Raw genomic sequence first — 22,002 nt, 5'->3', positions numbered from 1 at the left:
GGTAAGAAGGTGGCCTATTCAAAGATGGCTAAATTTGCGAGAACCTCTCACAAACCCTCGACAAAAATATCTCGACCGTTTGATCTGGAGAACAGGTACTGGTGTTGAGAGCGAACTTTGACTGGTCCCGTGGCCGATGAGACCACCCACTGCACTAATACCCCCATGAGTGACAATGGGTCCTCCAAGTTGGCACCAATAGTAGGTATATATACGAGAAATGTGTTCGACAGTCTACAAGACGTCAGGATGGATGCAGAGTCGTTTGTACCTACCGAGCGAGGATCAGTAACGACAGTCAAGGCAGATGTGTGCTCAAAAGGAGAAGAGAAGGGCGTGGGACATACATATTCCTCAAAGTGATGCAACACTTCTCTCAATTGCTTCCTTGTGATTTCAGCGCGGAAGAGGATCTCATCGTCAGTACATTTCCCATCAAAGTACCGGTTAATCCTGTCCAATATGAAAGCTCTGGTAAGCACGCCGGTGAAGTCAAGAGACGAATAGGGGGTGAGTCAACAGACAGAGGTAGGGAAGACGTACTGCTGAAAGCGTCTCGCCACAACGGAGTCCTTCCCTTCCAACATTGCCTCCAACCACTGTCTCTCCTTATACGTTGCTCTCCCAGGATCGACGATGATACTCGACACGCTGTCGTCCTTCTCACCTTCCTTTGTCTCGAACTCTATCTCGCCTATCTCCAGATCAAAGTCCTCGCCCCTCCCAGGTTCGCTCTCTTCCACGTCAACCTCTTCGTCTTCATCCTCATTGTCGAGCTCAAGGTCACCAGTCTCTTCAGCAATGGGCGGTTCAGTGAGGTCAGCGAGAATGGGCCTGGGGTCGAGCCCACTCGAGCCACGACGAGTACTCTGCCGAATTGATTTCGGTGAGAGCGAGAGCCAAGGTGGAGACTGACTCTCTTCAAACAGTTCGTCTCCTAATGTCGACATCTCGTCAGTTTCCTTCTTGTCCTCTTCGTCATCCAGGAGCACCGGCTTCCTCCTCCTCCCTCTCCCGGTGAACGCAGAATATTTGTTCGACTTCTCATCCTCAAATGAAATATACGTGCCCAACTTTCTCCTTATTTCCCTTCTCCTCTTCGCTCCCGCCCTCTTCCTACCCCATTCCTTTCTTACCCTCGCCTTCAGCTCGCTCGGGACGACAACCCTGATTCTTAAGTGAAGCGTCACCAAGAGGTCCTTCTTCAGCATCCACTGCACCACGCTCAAGTATTGCGGAATGCGTTCTTTGGAGCGTACTACGGCCGCATAGAAGTGTTTGGATTGGGCGGAGGAGACCGTGGAAAGCAGCGAAGGGAGAGGGGGGATAGAAGAGTCGGGGAAGGCAGTGCGGAACTCGGACGAAAGCTGTCTGACACTGAGAGGCATATTGTTAGGAGCAAAAAGGAAAACAATACGGATGCAAGCAAGTAGACGCACGGAGCTTCGAATTTGGGACTAACTGTAAACACAGTTTTGAGGCCACGGTGAACGATATCGACGACTTTGGCTCGACGGTGATGCACAAGCCACCTTACGATAGGAAAAACTTGTGACTCCAGATTCCAATCGAGCAAACTTGCCATATCAACAAATCTGTCGAAATGGAATGGGAGGTCAGCGTCGGCCTGCCTGCGCGGTCTGTAGTAAGAAAACATACGAAAGTGTGACATCTGCCATCTCCAAGAATCGCACCAACTGCTCGCCCAGCACCCGATCCTCTTCCTTGACAGCCCCTGACTTCAAACTTGCATAGACCTCCATCCAGTCCTTGCCTTCTGATCCGTCTAAGAGCAACAAACTCTTCCAGGGATCCAAACTCGGCAACCGCCACGCGAAGCTCAACTCCTTCCCCCACCCTCCTCCACTTCCTCTGCCTGTTATACCGCTCATACTGCTATCAAGGCTTATACCATGAGACGACTCGGTTCCCAGATAATTTAGGTCTGCGTCGGTGTCGTCTACGCTATGTAGGAGGGAGTCGATGTAAGGTGGGAGTTGCAGTTCGAGAGTAAGGTTATGGATCGTCAGTTGGGCCAGAGAACGAGACTTGATGCATTCGTAGAGGGTTCTCATGGCGGGAGCGATGGAACAGTTGAGAATGGCTTCGGTTATGAATTGTTCGAATGGTTCGCCTAATGAGTGAAATCAAGAAGCCTTAGATATAACAGTTTGAGGCATGGAAGATCAAACCAACAAACCTCTGGCTGCACAGTCGTCTTTCAGTCTCCCTAACACTTCACATTCCGACTCGACAAAATTCGCCAACACCTGCTCTTGGAACAACACCGCAGTGACCGTGAACGCGATCTGTTCATATATGACGTCGAAGTACTTCGAGATGTTGCCTGATGCAGAAGACGAGGGGTCCGGTAGATCGTGTACGAGCACTAGATGGAAAGAATGCAACCATGAAGACTTCGCGTTCGACGTCTCGGGCACCGGTGATGTATTCCTCCCCAGCTCGGTAGATCCGGACAGGTCTTCGCTTGACATTGTACGCTTCCTCGAACCTCTCCCTCTCGAATAATCCCTTTTCTCGGACTTGAACCTCCATACTCCGTCCGACTCTGCACAGACTGGATGCCCGATGAAACACAAATCGTCCACCACGAGCTCGAACTTTTGGTGGCACAAAGCCGGCTGAGGCGACAATATGTTGGCCAAAAACTCACTTTCATACCCCAAGAAGTCATCGAAGCTGTCCTTCAGCGGTGGATCGTCAGCCCCGTCATCCATCGTACCCGTGAACCCTCCTCCATCTTTTACGGGCGATGTCCGTCCGGAATGCGCGTGGTGGGAGGAAGACTGGTGCGAAAATGAGATGGAGCGGTCGCGAGCGTTCTGGTGAGGCCGTTGCCATATGTAATCCCATTCATCTTTGGCTTCGGGCAAATTGAAAGGAACATTCGACTGTGATCCATCGGGCATGTTAGATGCGCGCCAGGGATTATCGAAACGGTTAGCATGGTTATTGTAATTGGGCCGAGGACGAGAAAGACGAGGAGATGATTGGGGAGCGGGCGGCCAGCGACAGACTAGGTGGCTTCCTCTTGCCGATGAGGTTACTAACACGATGGCTAGCAATGTCTCAGCCATTACAACCTCAAAACTTGATGTTAAAATCTGTGCCCCACGACGTGAACATGTTATAGAAGTGAGCGACGGAGCGAGGAGCCATACCGAATGTGATAGAGGAAAATTCCAGGACAAGGCTTCACGACTTACATACTGTACAAGTCGAACCGGTTACGCTCAGATCCAAGTGAAAGCGACTGGTACGTTCGTCAGAATGATCAGGATCGAAAAGAATTCTGGATGGCTGCAGGCGCTGGCAGTAGCCTGCAGTAGCAAGGATGATTGATGTTACAGTCTAGGGTGTTGTGGCACCGCGGGATTTCGAATTGTATGGTCATCTTTACCTGTTGCCACACACTCGAATGCAGTGACTGTAGCGGCTGGGATCGAATAAACCAGACTAATCATTCTTGATTGACGGAGACAGCATGGATAGCAGTAGGTAGTGTAAGTGATGTATACCAAGAAGAGTGTTACATAAATAATCGGTACTGAAGAAAGATCGAGCACTCAACCCAAATCCAACGCTCGCGTACTCTCCCATGCCATGGTGCGTTTACGATCACTCGTTATTTTCTGGCTGACACCAACTAGGCAGTATCTGTGCCTCACCGTCAAATTGTCCCTCTGCCATAGCCTTCTTTACATCCTCTTCGAACCACGCTAACCTCTGCAGCGCTTGATCCCTCCCTTGCATACCCATCGCCGAGTTCTCCCATATCTTCGCCTTACGCATCGTGTTGTGGGCTTTGCGAATACGTTCCATGATGGGAAGGGAGACTTTGAGCGGGATACCGGTACGCCAGTAGATGTCGATACCACAGTTGAGGTACCCTGGTGCGATGAGGTGAGAGTTAGTGATCGTGGTCGCATGTAAGTGTGTGCAGAACGGAATGGTGAGAGTGGGGGCTTACAAACGTGCGCTTCATCGTCTTCCGGGAACTTGTCCGCAGCCTCAAAATACGCTTTGGCAGACTCTTGGAAAGACTTCATGAATGTGGTCTCGATCTCTTCCCGTGTGCTAGCATTGCCAAATTGACCAACACGAGGAGCCCAGTTCTTGACGAAGCCGATCATCCTAGACATCAAAATCAACAAAATATGCCGGAGAACGGAGACACGAGAGCAAGTACGGTTGATACAGGGGTACAAATGTGACTTACGCCAGTGCATGCCCCTCAACGTACGACCAAAAAGCCAGAGCGAAGCCAGGGATTTCGCGCTTCATCTCTTCCGTACAAGGATGAGCTCTGACTTCTGCTAGTATATCTTCCGCCTCTTTCAGAAGGTCATCAAGTGTAAATTTCTTGGATTTTTTGTTAGTCATCCAGGCCTGGCCATCGCATAGACATATCGTCAGTCAGGTATCAAACAATCTTGAGAATCAGCGATTTAGCACATGGAAATACAACATACCTCCATGTACGCCTCTAGGCGTAGGTCTCTCACACCTCTCATAAACGAATCCTCAAAGATGGTTCCTCTGTCGTCCTTCGGAACATCCTTCCAGTGCTCCCTTCCCCATCTCAGGATGGCGAGGGCTTGATCGTACCGTTCGACTGCTAACTCGTGCTTACGTTGAAGACCAGCCTCCACATTAGCCAGCATGATGATGCTCCTATTAGGTTGTAACAAGACAGGCGATCATGAGCTGGCGAGCTTCAGGGTGATGTTGGAAAACGAACCTGACTGCGACGCTGGCGCATGGCCGAGCTACATCAAAGCCTCCCTCATCGAACCTCTGACGAATTCCGTCTATGATACTCTCGGTGCTGCCTCTGACGTTTGGACCGTTCACCCTGCCCGTCTCCATAGACACTTTCGCATATTGTTAGAAGATAGCAATGTGAGACAGACGAATGAGGGCGCACTCTGGTCATTATACTTCTGAACCCACTCCATACTTTCGAGACGGAAGACACGCCTATCCATCATGACGGCATTGCTCAGTGATTCGATAGCCTGCCGACCAGATGAGGATGGGAGAGACGGTTACAATAGGTGAGAGTGTATATCGAGTTGTTTGTGGGACATACCCCGGTCACGCCGAAGTACATTGGACCCATGGGACTCGGGACCTTCCTCAGGCTGTTCATTATCTGATTTGCTTGCTGGAAGCACTATACGAAAGCACTTAACAAAGTTTCCTAGGTCGGCCAAACAAAGACACCCAACGCACCATTTCAGCTTCGCCAATGAGATACGCCTACGGGCGATATAGGTAACACATCATCCACCACGTGCATGAGTTTCGCGCGCTATCTACAAGGTATGAAAGGGACTTACGCTGCTAAAATAATTCTCTTTCAGCCTCAGAGTCGGGATCAACTCGTTCGCCACCACCCACGGCATTCTCTGCGTGTTGGTGTTCATACGGATGTATGGCTCTTCAGCAGTAGGTTGCTGCCGAGGTCTGTTTCTCGCGGCTTCCAGGTTCTGCTGCTTGATCGCGACTGCATCGCGAGCGGCCTCGTATTGCTTCTTTTGTGTGAGCTCTGTAGGTGTCGGAGACTCTTTTGGAAGTGTATCGATGGCGCGTTGGTACGATTTTATGGCGTTGGGGTAGAGATCAAGGGCCTGTCATAGGGCGCGAAGTTGAGACACAGCAATGTCAAAGATAAATATCGACCCGACTCACGTCCTGAGCAGCGGCAAGACGATTCCAAGCTTTCGAGTAGGCGGGGTCCAATTCTGTTGCCTGTCATCCGTGCGGAACGCGTGAGTACCGAGGCTAGCCAGGTATATGACAACACGCGAAGATTACCTTCTCTGAGTCGGTGATCGCCTCTTTATATCTTCAAGGGCGATTCTCGACATCAGAACCAAGTACTCTAGCCCTGTATTTTCGCACAAGTGATAGACTCTTGGACCACTCACTGTTGTAAGTTTAGGTGGCACGCAGCCCTGTTGGAGTATAAAACTGCGTTATTTCCATCCACATCGATGGCTTCGCCGTACTTCTGAATAGCTTGCTTGAAATCCTTCTTCGCGAACAAGGCGTTGCCCTCTGCTTTCAACTGGGCAGCTTTGTTGGTGGGCGTAGACATTGTGCCAGAAGTTGTGCTAAATAAACCTTAGGCTGAGGAGAAAGGTAGGAGGCGAAGATTGAAGGACTAGGGACTGAGGACAGCAGAGGACAAAGATGAGGGTGGAGAGAAGAAACCCCGTTGTCGTGATCGCTCAACACGGTGACCTCGCGGCGAACTGACATACGGCATGTCTTTGGTCTTGTGGCAAAGAGGTAAAGGGGTTTCGGGTAACTCCGAGAAAGTTCCTCTCGCGACGCGTCGTGCCTTGGTCGTGCCAGCGCGATGGATGCGAGATACTTACTAGAGAACAAAACAGCGGCAAATACATGCACTCTTCATAAGTAATTATTGGAGATTATGGATTCAATTTGGCACCAATGTGTAGTACCGTAGAGTACGAGTCAACAAACGATTATAAACAAGCCCGATCACTGGAAGAGTCCTGACTTTGCCAATATGTTCTTCCACGATGTAATGCAATATTCGACGAGAGCTATACCATGCGAGACCCAAAAAGAAAATGCAAACGTTCCACCAAGTACGTCTTAGAGCTTCTGTCAACAGAAGACGAATCTGAACGCGAAGGAGAGATCGGAACGCATAACGAAGCAGTGGTACGAGTATCCGGTACGATATCTGTGATAAACAATTGGCAACGCCAACATTAAGCTATGTCTTCGCAAGATATCTTCACTAAATAGAGCTCACCAGAAGGAATGTGATCCACCCGAGAATCCAGATTCGATACAACAATTCTACCACTGTCTTTTGCCACAGCCATCTAATTACCAGCTCCAGGTATCTTGAACAAGGGTTGGCCCGTCCCAATAGCGTTAAAGTCCACTTCGACAGGCGGAACAAGACTTTTAGGGACAGGAAACACAACGTCAAACATGTTTTGGAAGTGGAGTAGGTTGCCGAGGCCGCTGGGAAACATCCAGATGAATATGCCCCAAATGGAAGGTAACCAAGGGACCTTGGACCGGATGGTACGTTCGTAGAATTGAATCATGCCCCAGGCGGGAAGTAACTGATTCGAAGATATATAATTAGGAGCGAGGCTAAGCGCACAAGAAAAGGAGATGCTCACCGAAAGATGAACGATTATCTGCTGAATTGCGTGCGTGAACGTGAAGAACCAGCTGATCGGCAGGAAGAATATATAGTACAGCCTCTTGAATAGCTCCTTCAGCTGGTCGCCGAACGTGGATATCCTCTCCTCAGGCTTTTTTGACGAATCGAATAACGCTCTGACGTTGGGGATGTTGTCGACCAACTCCCGGGCCTGCTGGAAGGGTAATTTCGAAGTATTGAGGGGCATAGCGGGTGCATGAGGGTTAGCTGGATCCTGAGTGGCACTTGACCCTGAGAAGGGGTTGGCTATGTTCTGCGCAAGATTGGTGACCTGGATGTGATATTGATTTGTTAAACGAATTATATGACTGTAGACGAGGGGAGAGAAAACGTACCCCGTTCGGAGGCCCCTGAAGTAAGCTGGAGAACATAGTGCTCAAAAGATTCTGACTAGACACTGTTTCGGTATCTGGAACGTTGTTGTCGTCCGAGCTGTTATCTGTCGAAGGGCTGTGGACGGCGGTTGGTGAGGAAGCTGATCCGCTCGGGGTAGTTGGGATAGCTGGGGTAGGCAGCAAATCAGGTGCCGGACCTTTATACCGCAGATCGCTGGTTGATATGCCTAATTTTGAGATGATTTGAGTAGGCGGTGGATTGGACGAAGAACTTTTGAGTGACTGGTCGCGAGTCGATGAGCCTTTGTCCGCTAGCTCAACGAGTTTGGCACCTACTGGTTGACCAGAAGACTTCGATGGCGAGAAAAGGGATATGACCTCGCGAGGGAGCTCTTTCCTGTGCTCTTTTGTGCTGGTGTTGCACTGCCCAGGCACAAATTCTCGAGGGGAGAGCCGGTTCTGAGAGATACCTGAAAATGATGAAGGTAAGGACGCCATGTTCTAGAATGCATCCACGAAAACCGGACGAAAACCGGACGAGTGAGCGAAGCACGAAACTCACAGTACTTGAAAGCTCACGGCTGAAGTAGAGTCCGAGTAGACAGGTGACCTAGACGAGAGGGCGACCACAGGGGTCGAGGGTGTTAAGAGATCGGGAGGGATGCGGAACTTGTTTGCTCGCTTGAAGCCACTAGACATGCAATAGGTTGAGATCTCAGCTTTTATATTGGAGCTCGGGTGGAGGGTACTTATGTGTCGAGGCCTTGCTATGTGAGTAAGCTTTGGTCAAGCATACAATGGACAGAGCCTATGTCGGCTGGAGGAAGGGTGATTCCATTACTTACCTGGCATAATCATGCTCAATGCTTCGTCGAGGTGGCATCGATATGGAACTTTTAGATTCTCTGCTGCCATGTTTGCCCTGAATGATGAATGATTGTTACACCCACTTTCCCTATATCGACTGATGGTCGTGCAGAGCTTGCATCTTGATCTCAGCGTTCGACTCGGACTACTTTAATTATATTCTTCCTTCGAACTTCAAGCGGTCAAGGGTCCAAGCCTAGAGTAACATTGCCACCATCCATAAGTCTTGAACGATTGTTACATTGTGGCCCAATAGTGCAGCAATACTGCCCGGCAAACATACGGCCGCCGTTATTCGGCGAATCTTGCATACGTTTGTACGAAGACCATTCCATCGAATGACTACACCCAAGTTGCCGAAGCGAAACACCTTGCTCGGAACCTTCAACTTTGATTAAGTATGATTTCAACCATATAAAATGCCTGCTCGGCTATTACATACCTGCTGCATGCATACTCGTGTTTCCGGCGCAGAAGAGTCTAGTTTTAGAAGTGAAGGGAGCCTGAGTAAGAAGGTGCGTCGACGTTCGACGAGTTCATGAACTTGGCCAACGGAGCACAAGCTCTGCAGGTGCCGGTTGCTTTCTTTGCAGTTGTTTGTACGTGTTGAACTGTTGCCACTCTTCCGCCACAACGTCGTTTGAACCAAGTTTGAACCAAGCTTGTGCCTGGGCACGTCCGTGACGATCTTGCTGGCTTTAAGCTTTCTACGTAGAGTGCTCTGTCTTGCTTTTGACGAATTGCTCAATCTTCCGTGACACTGCCCTCCCCACAAATCTCGAATCCGCGTCAAGTCGCTGTCTGTGCCAGGACCGTGGCACCTATGCCAGGCAGAGACAATCGGAAACGCGGGCCTTTTTTTCTTTCGTCGTTCCCAGCATGAAGTGAGTACGGAAATATATCAGGCATCAACTGTGACGTTTGGTCGAGAATCTTCACTTTGAAATGCCCTCGAGCGCGTATGCTGCCACTGAACTTTCTTCAGTGGCAATATTAATCTCAACTTGAAGAAGTTTCAGTGGCGTCCTCGTTTTCGCCGATCTCTCCAGCACTCGTCAAATCTTCTGCTTCTACTACGAAAAGCCGACTGCTTGGGAACGAGAGGTCTTGTCACTCTCGTAGGGTTGGCAGGAATCGTGTGCACGGCCGTTATCCCAGTCAGTGATGTGGAGGAAGAACGCACACTCCCGCGAATCGGCCCGGTGTGGCCCACCGGAAATGTGGCACTTTGGTGCATGCGAACGCCACACACGAGGGGCAATGCCGATCGTGTTGGCGTTCATCGTGAGACAGCCCACATCGTGGTTCTTGGTCAGGGCGAGAGGCCATCTTAGCGTCGCAAACTCCCCACGTCCTGCAACAATCTCTCTGCTCTCACAATCGTCAAACCCCAGTCCTTCGAAGTGCGTCGGTTTCTTTATAGTTCACCCTATAAGTTTCCTTTATATCCAATTCTTCCTCCTAGTTATCATGCCGTCTTCATCCTACGATTTCATACATAACCCGAGTCTGCCCTCCGACGAGGACATCGTCGCCCGCTGCGAGGAGCACAAATTCCCCCAGGGAATCACCATCACCGATCCTTCTACTCATTCAGAAATCGCATGGGTCAAATGCGGTGTGAACGTTACCCTTGGCGAGGCGCACATGCAGCATTGGACAGCCATGGCTCTTCGCGAGGCCGGCATCTCAAGCGTACAAGTTGCTTCCGTTTTCCGTGCATTTACGGCAGATTATCACGGGTGCCGCGTCGGATACATAACCATGCAGTACATCGAGGGCACAGACTGCGACTCGAAGGATGTTGACCTCATTGCGAGGGCTGTCGAGGCGTTGATCAACCTCCGAGCACCATCAACCGCGACACTCGGACACTTCGGCAGCGACACAAGTTCTATTGTACACTCATTCTTCCCTGAATGGCTTCCGAACGCCGATTATAGAACCGACCAGGACTTCTATGATCACATCCAAAAGGTAAGTGTTCGCCAACGCCTCAAGGTGCTATGGCGAGCTCAGACCTATGTTAGATTCTTAAAATGCTGCGCATCGACTTCCAAGGCGATATATCGGATTACGATCGATACCTCTGTCTTTCCGATTTCAACCCTGGTAATTTCAGGAAGAGTACGACCCCGGATGGCCAGTCGGTAGTGGTGGTGTTGGACTTCGGGGCAACTTGCTTCATGCCGCTTCCCTTCATCGAGGTCGCACTCAAGAAAGATCGGGACATCTTTCGCCAATCACTTATCGAAAGGATCAAGTATCCTCGAGCGCGTTCGGAAGATGTACAGGCTTTACTCTCCGCGTCGTATCGGCTTGTTCAGTATGGTTGGGGCCCAATCGGTAAGCACAACCCTCCTATTTTGTTCTCACCCTCGAACTAAATTCGACCACCGTTCAGCACTCCCACCGGGCGTCAGCCCCAGATTCGGCCGCAAATGATGTGTTGCTTTACCTTGAACGAATACTTAGCTTTCTGTTGCTCTACGAGTCTTGGTCTAAGTTGCTGTCGTGACATCGGATACGCGTGAATATGTAAAAGACTTGTATGTGAACTGACATTGTACATGTTTATAGCTAATACGTGATCTAGAGTTCTTATATTGAGTCTCGAAGATTGAAAGCTGAATCTATAGCAATGACCGATAATCTCTCAATCCCCGCTGTTCACGAAGTAGAACGACCGAGTAAGTGTTGAAATTTGGGCACGGAGAAGCCTTTGTATGTTATGGTGGTTCGAAATCACCGGTTTTTCTTGTATAAGTATGTTGAACCGACTGACCGCGTAAACCTTCGTCTTCACTCTCACCGACAAATCATGGCTGTTATTCTCTTTGATATTTCCCAAAATGTACAGTCATCGCATCGTGTAAACCTCTACGCAGAAGGTTCAAGTTCTCGTATATACTCCCATCTGAATATGCGCACCCAGTAGATCGGTGCTGTCTTTTATATTCGTGGCGTATCGGAGCGGTGAGCTTCTTCTGGCGCCAGTAGACCGCCGGAGGGTCCAATTGGCAACGCCTGCCATATTTCAATACACCCGAGGAGCCCGCACCTCCCTGGGGAACGAGATTCAGATCCTGTCCAGAAGGTTGAAATTTTGAGAATTATTCAGGATGAGCCCTTGCCCCTGATGTTTCAGCAATTCGTACATAAGTCACTGCCGTATATATGGTTCATGGCATGTATATGTATCATCATTTTGCTCGCCCTCAGGCATAGAGCGTCATAAACAAGTCGTACTAAAGCACCACCACTACTAACTAGTGAGTATGTAAGTACGTGCGGAGGGCAATCAATTGCAAGGGCAAGGAAGAGAGAAACGGGAATGGGAATAACAGATCTAGGATACAGCGAGGGTGGAGAGCAGGTTGTATGGAAACGTGCGTGCGAGGAAACCGTGAACAAATGTGTGCGATGAGCAACGAGCAAAAGAAAAAAAAAGAGAAAGAAAAAGTAGGAAGGACAAAAGATAGCCCCAAAAAATCAAGATCGACGTAAAAACAACAACAAGAGACGAAGGAAGATCGAAGAGATGCATGCATGGACAAAGTCATTTGTGTGTGTATAGATATAGCAAAACAAAAAACAAAAAAAGGAGATCATTGAAGTGAAGTTGCAACGAAGAAAGAGAAAGCGTGTGGGACCGGTCCGGCGCGCTCGGTTGAATGGGTACATGTTCATGTTGGCCAAGATGACTGACACAGATAGAGACGAATAAATAGTGGGCTCGACAGTGTTATGCGCGGATGATGTAGGGAGACGACGGTCGATATTAGGGTAATTAATGGACAGTGTAGTTTTCGGGGTCCGGGACGATATAGCGTGGCACAGAGACGGAGGCGTTCGAGGTTACAATGTGAGACGGCAAGAGCACGAGGAAACGGGTACAGGGGGAGAGACCGCGATGGGAGTACAGCTGTCAAGATCAAAATTCGGTCAGCACATATCGAACAATTCAGATATGAGGAAGACTCACGGAGAGCGAGAAAGCGACGGAATAAAATTAAGATCATGTAGAATAGCGCTGCACACTCGTCGTTGGACCCATCCGATTCGGCTGCTCCGCGGTCCGATGTCGCGAGCCTGGGCGCGACTGCGACTGCGATGAAGGATGGCTGGACGTTTGCGAAGGCGTCCGGGAATGTGAATGTGCGCGAGAGGGGTGCTGCACGGGTCCGTTCGGATAGCCGTTCGCGAAGGAGATCGGGTGGCCAATCGCGTTCACGAACTGAGGTGATGGCGGCCTCGATCGCACCATCACGCGACTCTCCTGCTCCATCGTCCCCGTCCGACTTTGCACCAAAATCGTCCCGTCGTCCTCACCGTCCTTCGTGGCGACGATGGGCTCGTTCATCGGGTAATACGATCGTCGGGTTGTCGTGGTGAAATCATACATCGTGAATTGCTCCTCAAGCTGCCGCAGCTCGGGCCTCATCCGTTCAGGGTCTGGTCGGTTGGCCGCGGGCTTCTTGTGCTTGAGCGGCTTCTCGACCGCCATAAATTCGTCAAGTTCGTGCTGCACGTCGAAGTTGGGGACGCCCATCTGTGGAACGCATCAGCACATTGCGAATTTCGAAAGCAGAGCCGAAAAAGCTCACATTGGGCACGAATGGTGATACGAGCTGCTTTGACTCGAGTCGCTCCCAGTTGATGCGTGAGAACCATGGATGGTTCTTGAAATCATCGAGAGACGTAGCCAAGGACCGACAACCGAGCCTCGTCCTTGAATTTCGGTCCAGCAACTAAAATAAAACAAGCGGGCGAGTTAGTCACACGAATCACATTCCCGAAGCGGAACAATGGACAGAGCCTGGGAACGCCACCCAACGCAAAACCGCCGTCTAAAAAGAAGCGGTAAAGACTACGCACCCTAGAAATCGCATCACAGCCTTCCTGGCTGAGCTGCTGAACGCCAGCTCCGGTTCGCGCAGGTGGCAACCTAATCGGATCGTTCAAGATGCTCGCCCGCGTCTTCTCGGCGCTCTTCCCATCGAAGGGTCGCTTGTGCCACAGGAGCTCGTACGCACACACGCCGAGGCTCCACCAGTCCACTTGCCAGCTGTAGCCTCTTCGGTTCGGGTGGATGATCTCGGGCGCCATGTAGGCCATTGAGCCCGCGACGGACGTGTGCAGTCGCCGGTCGGAATAGTGAATCGCGATATTGAAGTCTGTCAGATGTGCGTGGCCGGAGGTGTCGAGCAGAATGTTGTCCGGTTTGACGTCGCTGAGAAGGAGCAGGGCGTCAGTTGCTGTACGTGAGGCGCGGCAATGAGGTCACACGAGTGATAAATGAAACCCCTTCTGGGGTGATTGGAATGTTGCATGCTATGCACCCCGTTCTATTTTTGACAGAAAGCCTGCCAGTTACAGTATTCGGGAAACGGGCGGTGCATAGCATGGAACAAGCTCGACACATGCAACGTCCTCAAGCAGCGGTCTGGGACGACCGTACGGGTGGTTGCAGCCGACTACGACCACAGTGTGATTGTCGCATCGCTGGATCCATACGATCCCACTGTGCGGTCGTTATGCGGACCAAGGTATGAAACGGAACAAAGCAACTCACCGATGCACGATTTTGTGGTCGTGAAGGTAGGAAATGGCACACGCAAGCTCTGCCATCCAGAAGCGGACAGTTTCTTCGGGGAAAGAGCCCAACTGATTTAGATGAACTAGAGGGGGAGGGTCAGAAAGACGGAGACAGAGATGTCATTGGCGCTCGCCACTCACAACGGGTGTCACCTCCGAGCATGAGGTCCAGGGCAAAATAGCAGTTGTAATCATCCTGGAATGCGTAGCGCAAGTTGACGACAAATGGATGATCGACCTGGGTATAACCGAAAGGGAACACGTTGAGCATGAGTAGGCCCAATAATTTGGGTGGCACACGCACCTCCTCGAGTAGCCGCCGCTCCTGAATGACATTGGCCACAGACTTCTTGTCGATACACTTCGACTTGTCGATATATTTGAGCGCGTAAAGAGCCTTTGTACGCTTATGTTCGACCACGCGAACCTGAACGCGACAAACATGAGCTGATGGGTTCAACAAAGGAGGAAAGGGGGGGACGCACCTTGCCAAACGCACCCTTGCCGATCGCTCTGTGGAGGTTAAAGTGATATAGATTGACCGCAGCGTCGAAATCTACGGGTTCGGAGAAGCAGCAGCCCATGTCTCAGGCAATATTGGGGCGGATAGATGACTAGGGAGGGACTAATGATACAAGTCGAAACGAGCCGGGGTATAAAAGCGAAACAAAAGATGGCGTTGTACCGGACAAGGCAGGCGACCGCATCTTGACTGATCGGGACCGTCCGCGGGCCTCGTGCCCTTCAAATCACAATAAGCCGCCGAGCAGACGCCCACGCGAAGTCGCTCGACTTCACAATTGCAGTTCCCACCTGAGCAATGCATAACAATAAGAGCACTATACCCGGTGCGCGCTGCAAAGACCGTCTCTTTTGTGTTTGCTAGCGAACAAAGTTCGCTTAGAGGATGGATAGGCTATCTGGCTTCTGTAGAACGTGGCAAATCAACCTAAATCTCGCGTCGATGTTCCCGATCGAAGACTAGTATCGAAGATCGCCCCGCCTCCAATGTGCGCAACATACTCGATCTAGCCGAACACGTTGTACCTCGAGTCCAACCGGAGCGTCATCGTCTGCGAGTCCCGCCGCGCTCTCTCCCTCAAGTCGTTCTCAAGAGCGAAGCTGGGAAGGATGGATACAGAAACACAGTTTGCCGCTCTTCTTTCTCCTCCAGCAGAATATTTGGCTGCAGTCAAGGTGTTCCCTGTAATATCTCATCTCCGAAGGGACGTCACAGTTAGTGCAATCTTTCTGCCATGATTGCAGTCTCATCATCCTGACAATCTTCAATCACGGAACTTTTTCGGACAGAAAAGCATCGGTGTGTTTCGTGTGGTGTTCCGACTCCATTCTACCGCAGCTTATTTGTTTGTTTCAGACAGCGCGCTAAGTTGGGAGTACGGCGCACATCCTCCATACTGTATACGGAACGCTCAACATTAACGTTGATTCTTCAGCCAATTAACGGCATCTGACATCAACTTTGCTATCGTTCGGCCTATTGTCTTCGTCAGTGCATATCATCCAACCAGGTGGCGGCCTGGCAGCACTTGTACTCATAACTTGTCCAGAAATACGCCCGGCTCCACAACCCTTCCATAGTCTACGCCTGCCTTGTAGTCCGCTCTCACTTCCTCGCTCTCGCCGAAGATGATCTCGCCTACTCTGGCGTATCCCTCTCTCGCGCAAGCCTCTGCGAAATCCTCGCCATGAAACTCGTATCCCACTTCGCCAACAACAGGATCCAGCTCGTCTCCGTTCTGACTACATGTTGGAGTCCATTGGCCGGAGCTCCAGAGAGCGTGATAGAGGAGGTGAAGGGTGTGCTTGGTGCTGCCGAGGAGAATGAGATAGATGATCCACAGAGTGCGCTCGAGGTGAGTGTGTTGATTGATAGCGGCTGTTGCCTTTGGGATCCTCCATGTTCGGAGGTATCCAGACTCCGGGGTTTCGCGCTGTGGTTGAGGATCACCTTCAGAGAGGGGACCAGAGATGTTGAAAAGACCTCTAGCAAGGAATTCAACTGACTCCAGTGCAGCGACGCAACACTCCGCTGAACAGAATTTCGTTGAGTGCCGTAAATTCCTCACCGGAGGATATCACGATATTTTGAGATCCCGACGTTCCACCAGATTGTGGTTCGTAAGTCTCACTAGGGCTATGCAAAGCATACGTGATGATCCTGAACATCAGAGGTGCAGCTGATTAGCGAAGGAGAGCGGTACCACATGGAGTACTGTCCGCTCTGAAACAGTGCCTCAATCAACAGAGTTCCCGCTTTGCCACTGTATTTTATCCCCGGAGCGCTGAGTTCATCCGCGCTCCTGAGCACTGTTCATTGATTTAATTCATGTGTCATGTTTTCTGTACCTTGTTGCTCAATCTGTGGATTTATTTTTGGCTTTACGATTTTTTAGATGGCTATCGCAACCCGCGCCAAAGCCTTCATCGCCTCTCCGATCATCCAGTAAGCCCTGCAATTTTTTCATCCGCTCACATTTGTCTGATTTTACTCGCCTACTGATAATTACTCAATCGCTCGCCCCCCACTCGCCCATATCTCGGGTCTCTCGGTCTTCTGTGTTCAATAATCGAAGGACGGTCGTGAATGACATCTACTCCGGCCAAGTCGTCTACTCAAGTTCCGCAGCGACCAACCGCTCCCTTGTAGCCGATAACTACAAGCAGCGAGCCATTGAAATCTACGATATACGCAAAGCCTCGCTGTTGCACCATCCACGGTAAGGACACCCATCTATTACCCCTCTCATCCGGTCTAATTCCTATCCATAATTGTTGTTGAATTGACGATAGGCTACGCGTGCCGAAGTATGGTGCACTATTAGAGTTTTTGAACTTTGTGGTGTTGTTCGTGATCTTTGTGTTGGCGCTGTCTAGTAAGCTCCGATGTCTGCTTCATGAAGATGTTGAATTAATCCGTTCCTGTGATGGCGCAGAGCAGGACAAGAACGCGATGAACGTGTTTGAAGTCGTATTCATCGTTTTCGCTTCAGCATTCACGTTGGCGGAATACACGGCATCTCAAGAACATGGTTGGGGAAGTGAGTTAATGTGGATCTTCACGATTTATCCCCGGGGTCACTGATTTAACGCTTGAAACATATCAGTTTATATCGCGAATGTTTGTTCACTTTCTCCTCCCATCGCTCGATAACGGTTGACTAACTACAAATGTAGATGTGGAATGTCTTCGACACATCATTCGTCATCGTCTTCCTGCTCTATATTATTCTACGCATAAAAGGCCTCGCCACGGGAGACCGTAAGTATCACTTTTTTCTCAAAACGAGCGCGAAGTGAGGCTGAGACCTTGCGTCATAAAGCATCTTCGTCGGAATTAGGCTTCGATATCTTGGCATGTGGCGCTTGTATACTATTTCCCAGGTGAGCCTGCACAATTTTAGAACTTCAACTCGCTGAGACGGGATGGTTGATGACTCGGATCACGTCTCCCAGGCTCGCGTTCTTCCTCGTATCCAACAACGTTGTCGTCCTGTTCGTAACCCCATCCTCCTTTCTCCTTCCTATCTACCCATTGAAGCCATTCCCTCACCAACTTACCAACTCCCCAACGCAGAGCCCTCCGTGGCATGATCGCCGAATTTATCTTCTTCATGTGCATCGCAGCGATATGTTTCTCCGGCCTGCTCTTCACCCTCTGGACGCTCGCATCGGACAAGTGGAAGCTCAAATCCATCGCGTGGCTCATGGTGCAGATCTGGTTCGGCAATACGTATCTCAGCTTTGGACAGGCGGAGAGCTTTCATCCGGTGTTTGGCCCGATATTGATGACTGGGTTTGCGGCGTTGAGTAATACGCTGCTTCTGACAAGTGCGTACTTTCTTGTTCTCTCTTGGGTTGCTGTAAGTGTTCGAATATTTAGCTCATGTCTGGGTGGGTGGTGGAATAGTTTTGATATCGATATTGTCGAATACGTTTGCGAGGATTGATGCCGTGAGTCCGTTTTCGCATTACTGTGCAATCAGATCGCTCAACGTTTATTTTCAACCCCATCTTAGAACGCGAATCAGGAGGTATTGTTTGGTTTTTTTCCTGTTACACAGAGTTATGACTGACTTGTTCTGTCCAGTACCTCTTCCAATTCACCATCATCACTCTCGAAGGGTACTGTCCATTTTTGTGGCGAATAAATTTCGATGGTCTGATTCATTTTACAACCACAGGATGAAGTCCGACGCACTGTTCAGTTACCAGCCTCCGTTCAATTTACTGGCCTTTGCCATTCTATGGCCAGCCAGTTTCGTACTCTCCCCACGCTCGCTTCACACCGCAAACGTATTCCTAATTCGACTAACAGTATGTCACCTCCCATCTTCCCCTGCGCTTGTCTCGCTGAACTTGCGCTAATATTACACGGTTTACTAGAGTTTCCCCATCCTGATCGCCATCTCGCTCTACGAACGATCCTTCCAACAACAGCCACGCCATCTTGACCACGCAAGACCCACAAACTCAAACAATCAAGGCCTCCGCCACACCACGCAGTCCGCCGCTCAGTCCTTATACAACTCCCTGCCCCGTGCCGTCAAGACCCTGCCTGTTCTCGAAGCCGTCATGGGAACGCACGCAGAGGACATCTATGAGGCTTTGTTCGACGTGGAACAATTGGTGGACGAGGATGACATCAGTCTGTTTGAGGATGAGGATGGCGAGGAAGACGATGATCGTGACAGGATCGGGCTGAGGAGCTGGGCGAGCCGGGAAAGGCATGTGCAAGGTATGACAGAAGAAGAAGGGGATATGAGCACGGAGCCCGCTAGCGCGACCACGAATAGGTTTTCGAACGGGAACAGGAATAGTCCGACTCGGCCGAGAAGCGAAACGCAAACTTCGACACCTGGTCGTCCAGGTCGTCCAGGTCGTCCGTCTAGTATTCCTCGTTCCCCGACTCAGACCTCCATCCGACAGTCGGCGTCCAGACCGCGGTATCTGTCTTTGCGTACTGAGGCGACACGGGTGCTTAACGCGGCGACTGGCGAGATACCGACTCCTGCTAGTCCTTTGGCCAGGTTGTTCGGAGGTGGGAGGAGGGGTCTCAACGAGAGTACGGGCGTCGGTGATGGAATGATGGTGGGCGATAGAATGGAGAAATTGGAGGAGAGACTGAAAAGAGTCCAGGAGCTGTTGGAAGAGCGGGAGAGCAACGGTGCAGAGGAGGACAGGGGTGGACGTGATAGCAAACGAAAGGATACGAAAAAGGGTGACATGAGTGGGTTGAAGGGGGAGATGAAAGAACTGCAGGAAAGGCAGGCGAGGATCGAGAGCTTGTTGATGATGTTGACTAGGTATGTCAGGGCGATCGCGTCTGCATTTATATTTTACTGACTGGTTACTTTTGGATAAACAGGGGTATGAGAAACGAGGTCGGGACACCTGGAACACCATCGAGGAATGATACGTTTTGAAGTTGAGGTCCTGCGTCGATTCATCTTGTGGCTGTATCGCTATGTAGACAACATTGTGGACATTTACGCCTTAAACTGTTACGCACTGTATTATGGTGTTGAGGTGAGTTTCCTCTTCGTTATGTGTATGCTTCAGTCACCCCTGACTGTTCTACGAAGGAGTGTATGTATAGTTCTGATGTAGATTGAATGGACAAGCTCTTTCTCCCGAACATGTCCCTGAAGTCCAGCTGCGCATGACGGCCAAGTAGAGCACTCGCTGGTCGCCCGGATCACTGGTCTCGTGAGACTCCTGCGCTCCCCACACAGAACGTCGAGCCATACGGCTCACAGCTCTCATTCTCGGGATTGCGGGTCTTGTATAAATATTAGAAGTACACGAAGAATCACTCGACAGAAGACGATATCAAGTAAGATGGGATCACTTCGGTGTGTCCGCCACCCTCACGACCATCTTCGCCCCGCTGATCTTCTTAGCCACCAACCTCGCAAATCCGTCCGGCAGTCCGCTCAACCCTCCTGGAAGCAGCTCGACCTTACTCGGCTTGATGTCACCATCTCTCAACATCTTCTCCAGCGCGACATACATGCTCTTCCCAAGCTGCACATCCCCTCCCACTTCATCATTGTGCACACTTCCAAAAACAGTAATAACCCTCCTTCCATCTTTTCCCTCAACACCAGGTTGTCCTATATCTTTGGAGGCATTAGGGTTTGCGACGACCAATCTCCCGCCCGGGGCGAGAATGGACCAGCAAGTCGTTTGTGAGGCCTCAGCGCTTATGGCATCGTAGATGAACTTGATCGGAGCGGTCGTGATGGCAGAGACGGCCTCAACGAAGGCTGGCCCATAAGGAGTCTTCTGGTAGTCGATGACGTGAGTCGCACCCGCCGCTTTGCAGTACGCAGTGTTGTGTGAGGAGGCGCTGGTGATGATTGGGTTGAATCCTGACATCTTCGCCAGTTGAATTGCTTTGCATCGAGGTACGTCAGCTCGAGTCAGCATAGGTTGTTCAGAGAGGAAAAGTCAGATTTCAATCACTCACCACACTGGCCAACGCCGCTTGCGCCTCCTATAACAATCGCAGGCTCGTTATGATATTTATTCCTACCACCCTCTGCCCAAGGTGCCACGAGACCCGCCCCTCCATGTGGCGTCTTCAGCACCCCGTACATTCCTACGGCCGCTGTGCCGAGGACAAGGGGGATCGTCGAGGCTTCCTCAAAGGTCATATTTTCAGGTATCTACCATTACCATCATAAGCAACCGAGAATATACGCCGCAACTTAGACTAATCGTGGCAACTTGCCTTGCAGGACGTCCATTCATAGCCGAGCGCATATTCCTGATAAGTGTGAAAATCTGGCTTGAAATCGCCCGCAGACAGACTATGCTGGGATGTCAGCCACGATCCGAGCATGATGGAGGGGAATACTGCCTACACTCTATCACCTTTGACGAATGTCTTGACATCCTCGCCAACCTCCTCTACGATGCCGGCCGCATCGCACCCGAGAGTAGCAGGGTAAGATTGAATGAAGGCTCCCATGAGACCCATGTATGCGTCGATGGGATTGATAGAGGTTGCGGAGACTTTCACCAAGATCTCATCTTTGCCTGGCTTAGGAGTTGGGCGTGTATCGACGGTGGGCGGTGCACCCTTCTCCAGAACCAAGAGCGCCCTGTGGATTGAGGAAGTCATGTAGAACAATCAAGTCGGTGTGCGGGTAAAAGCGGATGATTGAGAGAAGAGGGATACAGTTCGGGAGTAAGTCGGACGGTATCACTATATATGAGAACACAGACAAAGCGAGCAGGGCCATTTGGCGTAGTATTTCGCGGCACTCTGGGTGATGTGGATGTGATATCCACACGAGAGACTATGATCAACTAGTGACAGTCATGGGCCGTGAACAGTGGACAGGCTGAGCAACAGGATATCCACATGACTCCGATGTCTGTCTGAGCTTACGATGGAACGACATACATGGCAAAGGATACTTATTCATAGCACAGAAATGATGACACGGAGTCCAAACTCCTTATCGTTCCCAAAGAGGACACTGAGGCAGTGTACACGAACGCTGCTTTGCGCCCATCAACACTGGTAATTCAACAGAGTGAATGCCACGGGCCCGTTGTTAGTCGTCCATCAATGTCTTCCAATGGAACTACGATCCATTGAATACGTCCACCCACTCATTATCCGTAGGCTCATACATCCACGCAAAAACCACAGCCTACTGGCGCGAGAGCGAACCGTGCGACCACAATTGCAGGGCAGAACCTCAATGAAGAACAAGAGTGACAACAATGTCCATTGTGCTCGGCGCCTACCCGTTGACCAGAGCAATAAATAGCCAATGGAAGCCGTCGATATCTGGCCGACGTCGCACAACTTCACACTGAAGTTATAGAGGAGGCTCAGCCAGTTGACCCCTATAGTAGATACCCTGTCAGTTGTACCGTGAGCAGAACTGTGTCGATATAGACTAACTAGGACGTCAAAAATAG

At 50.6% G+C, this 22,002-nt stretch overlaps 7 protein-coding genes across 7 annotated transcripts; 2 read left to right on the top strand and 5 right to left on the bottom strand.

Annotated features, from left to right (window-relative positions):
• Positions 1–227: 227 nt before the first annotated feature.
• Positions 228–3,098, bottom strand: STEHIDRAFT_91140 (uncharacterized protein; the record flags this gene model as incomplete). The annotated part of the gene is made up of 6 exons (XM_007299873.1): positions 228–271; positions 348–453; positions 544–1,377; positions 1,440–1,595; positions 1,660–2,134; positions 2,201–3,098. 6 exons carry the CDS (start codon positions 3,096–3,098, stop codon positions 245–247), a joined length of 2,496 nt encoding a protein of 831 aa, XP_007299935.1. The 3' UTR covers positions 228–244.
• A 430-nt stretch (positions 3,099–3,528) lies between these two features.
• Positions 3,529–6,215, bottom strand: STEHIDRAFT_118283 (uncharacterized protein). Its single transcript, XM_007299878.1, has 12 exons — positions 5,955–6,215; positions 5,842–5,872; positions 5,716–5,775; positions 5,364–5,654; positions 5,257–5,283; positions 5,114–5,197; positions 4,949–5,039; positions 4,763–4,895; positions 4,494–4,695; positions 4,241–4,410; positions 3,992–4,155; positions 3,529–3,911 (listed from the first exon to the last, which is right to left on the bottom strand). Exons 4-12 carry the CDS (start codon positions 5,427–5,429, stop codon positions 3,640–3,642), a joined length of 1,209 nt encoding a protein of 402 aa, XP_007299940.1. The 5' UTR covers positions 5,430–5,654; positions 5,716–5,775; positions 5,842–5,872; positions 5,955–6,215; the 3' UTR covers positions 3,529–3,639.
• Positions 6,216–6,473: 258 nt separating this feature from the next.
• Positions 6,474–8,274, bottom strand: STEHIDRAFT_165528 (uncharacterized protein; the record flags this gene model as incomplete). Its single annotated transcript, XM_007299877.1, has 5 exons — positions 6,474–6,742; positions 6,815–7,136; positions 7,197–7,511; positions 7,576–8,076; positions 8,155–8,274. The coding sequence occupies 4 exons, from the start codon at positions 8,272–8,274 to the stop codon at positions 6,888–6,890; spliced, it is 1,185 nt and encodes a 394-aa protein (XP_007299939.1). The 3' UTR covers positions 6,474–6,742; positions 6,815–6,887.
• Positions 8,275–9,912: 1,638 nt separating this feature from the next.
• STEHIDRAFT_136955 (uncharacterized protein) lies at positions 9,913–11,008 on the top strand (the record flags this gene model as incomplete). The annotated part of the gene is made up of 3 exons (XM_007299876.1): positions 9,913–10,419; positions 10,473–10,788; positions 10,847–11,008. 3 exons carry the CDS (start codon positions 9,913–9,915, stop codon positions 10,885–10,887), a joined length of 864 nt encoding a protein of 287 aa, XP_007299938.1. The 3' UTR covers positions 10,888–11,008.
• Positions 11,009–11,621: 613 nt separating this feature from the next.
• On the bottom strand, positions 11,622–14,643 carry STEHIDRAFT_136954 (kinase-like protein). The gene is made up of 8 exons (XM_007299875.1): positions 14,526–14,643; positions 14,345–14,467; positions 14,182–14,278; positions 14,018–14,123; positions 13,321–13,675; positions 13,050–13,193; positions 12,428–12,994; positions 11,622–12,367 (listed from the first exon to the last, which is right to left on the bottom strand). The coding sequence occupies exons 1-7, from the start codon at positions 14,622–14,624 to the stop codon at positions 12,461–12,463; spliced, it is 1,458 nt and encodes a 485-aa protein (XP_007299937.1). The 5' UTR covers positions 14,625–14,643; the 3' UTR covers positions 11,622–12,367; positions 12,428–12,460.
• Positions 14,644–15,171: 528 nt separating this feature from the next.
• On the top strand, positions 15,172–19,487 carry STEHIDRAFT_152804 (uncharacterized protein; the record flags this gene model as incomplete). The annotated part of the gene is made up of 20 exons (XM_007299874.1): positions 15,172–15,276; positions 15,352–15,361; positions 15,419–15,437; positions 15,498–15,549; positions 15,612–15,917; positions 16,458–16,507; positions 16,638–16,781; positions 16,855–16,937; positions 16,998–17,102; positions 17,169–17,182; positions 17,239–17,323; positions 17,385–17,445; positions 17,518–17,556; positions 17,639–17,892; positions 17,972–18,015; positions 18,081–18,095; positions 18,152–18,186; positions 18,246–18,378; positions 18,448–19,367; positions 19,430–19,487. The coding sequence occupies 20 exons, from the start codon at positions 15,172–15,174 to the stop codon at positions 19,485–19,487; spliced, it is 2,532 nt and encodes an 843-aa protein (XP_007299936.1).
• A 308-nt stretch (positions 19,488–19,795) lies between these two features.
• STEHIDRAFT_72899 (GroES-like protein) lies at positions 19,796–21,197 on the bottom strand. Its single transcript, XM_007299389.1, has 4 exons — positions 20,931–21,197; positions 20,798–20,876; positions 20,534–20,732; positions 19,796–20,459 (listed from the first exon to the last, which is right to left on the bottom strand). The coding sequence occupies exons 1-4, from the start codon at positions 21,188–21,190 to the stop codon at positions 19,909–19,911; spliced, it is 1,089 nt and encodes a 362-aa protein (XP_007299451.1). The 5' UTR covers positions 21,191–21,197; the 3' UTR covers positions 19,796–19,908.
• Positions 21,198–22,002: the final 805 nt, after the last annotated feature.

This window comes from Stereum hirsutum (assembly GCF_000264905.1).
Source record: "Stereum hirsutum FP-91666 SS1 unplaced genomic scaffold STEHIscaffold_2, whole genome shotgun sequence".
In the NCBI taxonomy this organism is placed as follows: Eukaryota; Fungi; Basidiomycota; class Agaricomycetes; order Russulales; family Stereaceae; genus Stereum; species Stereum hirsutum.
This window is presented reverse-complemented; position numbering and strand designations above follow the sequence as displayed.

What these genes read in the sequence shown, in the direction of transcription:
- STEHIDRAFT_72899 (XM_007299389.1), bottom strand. Translation starts at nt 21,190, where the DNA reads ATGACTTCCTCAATCCACAGGGCGCTCTTGGTTCTGGAGAAGGGTGCA. An exon ending in ATGAATGGACGTCCTGCAAG is followed by an intron (nt 20,733 to 20,797) that starts GCAAGTTGCCAC and finishes TGGTAATGGTAG; the next exon opens with ATACCTGAAAATATGACCTT. An exon ending in AAGCGGCGTTGGCCAGTGTG is followed by an intron (nt 20,460 to 20,533) that starts GTGAGTGATTGA and finishes CTCGATGCAAAG; the next exon opens with CAATTCAACTGGCGAAGATG.
- STEHIDRAFT_118283 (XM_007299878.1), bottom strand. Translation starts at nt 5,429, where the DNA reads ATGCCGTGGGTGGTGGCGAACGAGTTGATCCCGACTCTGAGGCTGAAA. An exon ending in AAGAGAATTATTTTAGCAGC is followed by an intron (nt 5,284 to 5,363) that starts GTAAGTCCCTTT and finishes TATCGCCCGTAG; the next exon opens with GCGTATCTCATTGGCGAAGC. An exon ending in AGACGATGAAGCGCACGTTT is followed by an intron (nt 3,912 to 3,991) that starts GTAAGCCCCCAC and finishes TCATCGCACCAG; the next exon opens with GGTACCTCAACTGTGGTATC.
- STEHIDRAFT_136954 (XM_007299875.1), bottom strand. Translation starts at nt 14,624, where the DNA reads ATGGGCTGCTGCTTCTCCGAACCCGTAGATTTCGACGCTGCGGTCAAT. An exon ending in GCTGTGATGCGATTTCTAGG is followed by an intron (nt 13,194 to 13,320) that starts GTGCGTAGTCTT and finishes GTTTTATTTTAG; the next exon opens with TTGCTGGACCGAAATTCAAG. An exon ending in TATCACCATTCGTGCCCAAT is followed by an intron (nt 12,995 to 13,049) that starts GTGAGCTTTTTC and finishes TGCGTTCCACAG; the next exon opens with ATGGGCGTCCCCAACTTCGA.